The 4670-nt window shown below is 37.5% G+C and overlaps 1 protein-coding gene across 1 annotated transcript; it reads right to left on the bottom strand.

Annotated features, from left to right (window-relative positions):
• Nucleotides 1-1205: 1205 nt before the first annotated feature.
• Nucleotides 1206-4266, bottom strand: DEFB126 (defensin beta 126). Its single transcript, NM_001129771.1, has 2 exons — nucleotides 4209-4266; nucleotides 1206-1474 (listed from the first exon to the last, which is right to left on the bottom strand). Exons 1-2 carry the CDS (start codon nucleotides 4264-4266, stop codon nucleotides 1206-1208), a joined length of 327 nt encoding a protein of 108 aa, NP_001123243.1.
• Nucleotides 4267-4670: the final 404 nt, after the last annotated feature.

The following is a 4670-nucleotide window of genomic DNA, read 5'->3' as shown; positions in this document are numbered from 1 at the left end:
AATGTTTTCTCCAACTTTTATATCTCTACATTAAATCTCTAGGATCTTATGGGGTCAAAGGTGAAGTTGACCCCACAAAACATAAGCCAATCTTATATCTTCAGAATCAGAAAGATGTACTATGACAGGGGTGGGGAGAAAGATACTGAGTAAAACGCTATCATTTCATAAGTGAGCAAACTGAGATGACAAAGACAAACGCAGCTACTGTAAGTGTCCAGAAAGCGAAGGCATCTGCATTCCCTATTCTCCCTGTCCAACTGTCAGGGAAGTGGGCCTGAGGCATGGATGGATGACTATGATACACCCAGTCATATTCTCTTATTGGTGCAGGCAGAGCATCAATGTAATGTAATGTACGGAAAACATTCTATTGCTTGGGATGAGTGCCTGTCCTAACATTCAGGACACATTATAGAGCTCTTGATCTCCCTTTCATCATATTTAAGTTGGAAGCTATGAATGAGGATTTCCAGGGTGAGAAGAAAATTGGGCAACCTCATGGTGCAGTGACAGAATGCTCTCAGTAGTCAATTTAGTCTGTCCCAGTCTTCTAATGCTTAGAAATCAAGTTTCCTATTCTCTAAAGTGAGGTTATAATACCTACATTCTCAGGTTGTTGTCGGAGGATTCTGTAGGATGATTTTGTATTACTATCTACTCCAAAACTACATAGGAAATGCAGCCTTCAATCTGTAGAAAATCACATTCACAGTCGGCTTTCAATCCTTTCATATTATAAGCTAATTGTTCTCACAGTGTGGTCCCTGGACCAGCAGCCCTAGCATCACCGGGGAACTTGTGAGCAATGCAGATTCTCAAGCTCCCCTGCAGAACTGGAAACTAAAAGTGAGCCCTAGAAATCTGTGCTTTAGCCATCTCTCCAGGTGTTTCTGATGTACATGAAGTTTGATGATAATTGCTATGGCAAGCTGTGGGCCTAGAACTGTCTTCAAGGAGGACATTGCTACTATCTATCATTCCTGAGTGGGTGTTTTGGACTAACCCTCACTTGTTCCTGGCCCCTATCTTATTTGCATTTCTACCATAGAAATGCTAGTGCAATGAAATTGTGGTGCCCTTCCAGACACTGTTGAATGGAGGGAAAGTGGGAAGGGGGCTGTAGAGAGAAAACTGACACCAGAATAAGCCTCTTTGCTTTAATGAGTCGGGGATCCTAGAGCAGGAGACAGAGGCTGGAATGTTCAACCAGTGGGAGAAACAGGGGTAGGAGCCATCGAAGACATCGAAGCAGTAGTCACCATCAAAGTTGTTCTTGCTGTTACTGTTGAAGTTCTTGTAGTCTTTGTTTGGACACAGAAAGCAGGATAATTAGCACGTCTGTCAGCTGGAACACAGCAGTCCCTCTGCTTGCCGCACGTTGCCCAACCATTCTTTATGTGCATCTCTCCAGGTTTGCATTTCTTCTTGCAAATTCCAACGTCGTTTAGACACTTTTTCACATACCAATTACCTGAATAAAGGAATTATATAGATTATGAAGCCTAAGTATTTATCACAGGAGGATAAAAAATAGCAATAGTTTTTGAGCACTGTTTATTCAAGTGCCTTTCCAGTCGCTTTAGCATGTTTTTCCTAATCATAAATACCTACTTTGAGGATTAAGTGAAATTTTATAAACACACATAGAATTCTTTAGATACGTATGAGATTCTCATTTCTGAAATCAGAATTCTGTATACAAACACTTACCAGGGGCCAATTTCCCATGATTTTAAATGGGAAAATATATAGCATGTTATTATACATGAACACAAAATCCCCAACCGATTTCCTAAAATGTAGCTAAAACACAAACACCTAAACAGAAGTAAAAACTATCATTTCAAAAATAAGAAATGCTAAAATAATTGCTGTCATCTTTCTCACCATTACTGAAACACATATGGCTTTTGTTGCCAATTGGTGAGATTTTCAAAATGTCCCTTACATGTTTCTGAGATCCTAAAAATTATATTTAGAAGATAACTCTAGGCTTGTCTTACATATTATCTGGTTAAAAATGTCATGTCAAGTTATGGAAAGATAAATAAAAAATTTTCATCTATACCTATATACCTATATGATATTGAGATATAAGTACATTTTACAAAATTCTGAGAATAAAAAAAGCCATTCTATTAGGAATATATTCATTAGGGAGACATTCTGCAGGGTTTGCCTATATATGTGTACATATTATATACATATGAAAATATCTCATCACATGATTTAACACATAGAGGCCCTAGAGTGACGCTGGAGCTCTTTCTTACCTTGCTTAACTCATTACTGTACTTAATCAACAAGTATATGATGAGTGGCTACCATGTCAAGAATTCTGCAAGATGCAGGGAATAAAACAATGAACAGAAAGACATGATTTGAGGACCTTACATTGGAGAGGGGGAGAAAGAAAATAAACAAGTAAGTGAATAAACAAAATAACTACAGATTGTGATAAGTACAATAAATGAAAGAAATATGAGGTAATTGACAGTAAGTGAACAGAGCAAACGTTTTTGAATGCTATTACCACTACTATTATCCCTTATCAGCTGTTTAATCCTCCTCTGATGATTGAGTTTTTAACATTATATATATGTATATGTTAGAATATATATACACACACACAAAGTGTAGAAAAAGGACGACATACAAGTATGTGCTGTATGTCGATGTATGTCACTAATGTTCCAGAGACAGAGGGAGAAATCAGGCAATTTAAACTCATAGAATTTCAAGGATGCAATAGGCCTGAAACATCTTTTGAGACAACCATGAGAGCATTGTAATTTCCTCTTATCCACTATCAATTTGAACATTTCTGCAAATTAGGAAATATAAACTACTATCTCTAGAGGCGGGCTATGGAGTTATTATATAACCCATTAGGAAATTACACTAAAGAATATTAGCTTATTTCATTGTGCCTTATGTAAAAAGGTGGGATTGAGTCCGGTGTAAAAAACAAAATCATAGGTGAATAACTGTTCTCAACATGGAGAAGGACTTACTAAGTTAATGGAAGAATGCAAAGAAAACACCAATAGATTTGACATGAAAATGAAAATTATGTGTCTCAAATAAATAATACATTTTAGAAGCAACCAATATATTTGAAAATATTTGCAAGAAATATGAAATACAAATGTTAAAAATACAAATACTCTAATAGTAACCATTGGCAATATGTGCCAGTTAACTTAGAAGAAATAATACCCTTGGACCAAGCAATGGAACTTGTAAACTTTACCTATACAAACAGATAATCTCACAATGATATATTAATAAGGTTGTACAATGTTATTTACAGTACTCACACATTAGAAAAAATAATCCAAATGACACACAATTAAGGACTTTCCAAGTTAATATTGGTACAAAAATATGACAGAATTATAAGCATCTACTGCAAATTGTATTTTCAAGGAATATTCAAGACCTGTGAAAATTTTCCTGATAGAATCGTAGGTAAAAAAATAAAGCAGGTTATAAGCTCATATATCAGTTGGTTACAAGTGAAAAAATGCAAGCAGTGATGAAATGTGGCCAATTTATTTCTAAATAACTTTCAGTGTTCTTGTCTTGGTTTTGTAAATATAAGCTACAGAATAAATTAAAAATAAGAAATGCTTACACAAACAGAGCTGAAATCTGATATAGACTTCCAATAGTTCCTACACAGAATTTTTTTTTTCCATTTTCCATTTTACAGTCCTATACATATATAGAAACAGCCTTTCCTGTTCTGTTAACCACATCCAAGAACAAACAAACAAACAAACAAAAAATCAGAGACCTTCTCTGTAAGACCAAGAAAACTGGGGGAAGTAATATTATATAATTGTTACCTCAGGAGGGAATATCGGCAGCAAAAAAAACAAAAGTGAAATGAGGCAGGGCTTGACTGGACTGACCCGAAGTGACAGGATAGAAGTTTGGGATTTCAAGATCATTTCTACCTTTGGAGGCAACTGTATGGGATTTGCCTTACCCTCCTCCCCAGCTCCGATCACAGATCCTGCTCTATCCTGAGAGCCTTCAAGTTTCTTAGAACAGAGGTGGTCTGAAGAAGTAGGACAAATCTCAGCCCTGCTCCCAGTGAGAAGCCAGACCCCATTTCCACAGACCACTTAGAAATAGGGACTCCATGTGCAGGACCCTGTTCTAGGCCAGTGTTTCTTCTTCCCCAAGATTCTGTTTACCTGAGACCAATTGGGCCAGGAGCATAAAAACTGCAAGGGTGAACAGTAGGGACTTCATCAGGAGGCAGTGGGTTCTATAGAGTCCAGAAGTCTCTCTCCAGTATGACTCTGAACACAGATCTTTATTGTCCTTCTTAGGTGGGGTTGGGCTCAGCCAGTAGATCGGGAGGATGTAGGATATTGTGCCAACATAGCTTCAATCTATTGGCTAGCAACTCTAATTGAGGCATCACTGTTCAAGAGTCCTGTGCTAGGCATGCCTTGGGGGAAGGATAAAGACTTAGAAGAGAAGTTGCAAACTCTGCTGAAGTGTATGGCAATTTGGAGAGAAAGAATTACAGGAAGAAATTATGCTGCTCTACCAAGGCTGGGTACTCCTAGCAGTGTTTTCACAGCCTCCAGTGTTAGTTCTATCAGGGTTCATCTTACTGCATGTAGCAGTCTTGTCACCTGTCTGTCTCT

This window comes from Pan troglodytes, chromosome 21, assembly GCF_028858775.2.
Source record: "Pan troglodytes isolate AG18354 chromosome 21, NHGRI_mPanTro3-v2.0_pri, whole genome shotgun sequence".
Classification (NCBI taxonomy): Eukaryota; Metazoa; Chordata; class Mammalia; order Primates; family Hominidae; genus Pan; species Pan troglodytes.
This window is presented reverse-complemented; position numbering and strand designations above follow the sequence as displayed.

Excerpts from the sequence above, each read along its gene's own strand:
- DEFB126 (NM_001129771.1), bottom strand. The coding sequence starts at position 4,266 with ATGAAGTCCCTACTGTTCACCCTTGCAGTTTTTATGCTCCTGGCCCAA. Across the intron at positions 1,475-4,208 it reads CCTGGCCCAATTGGTCTCAG|GTAATTGGTATGTGAAAAAG; the intron begins GTAAACAGAATC and ends TCCTTTATTCAG.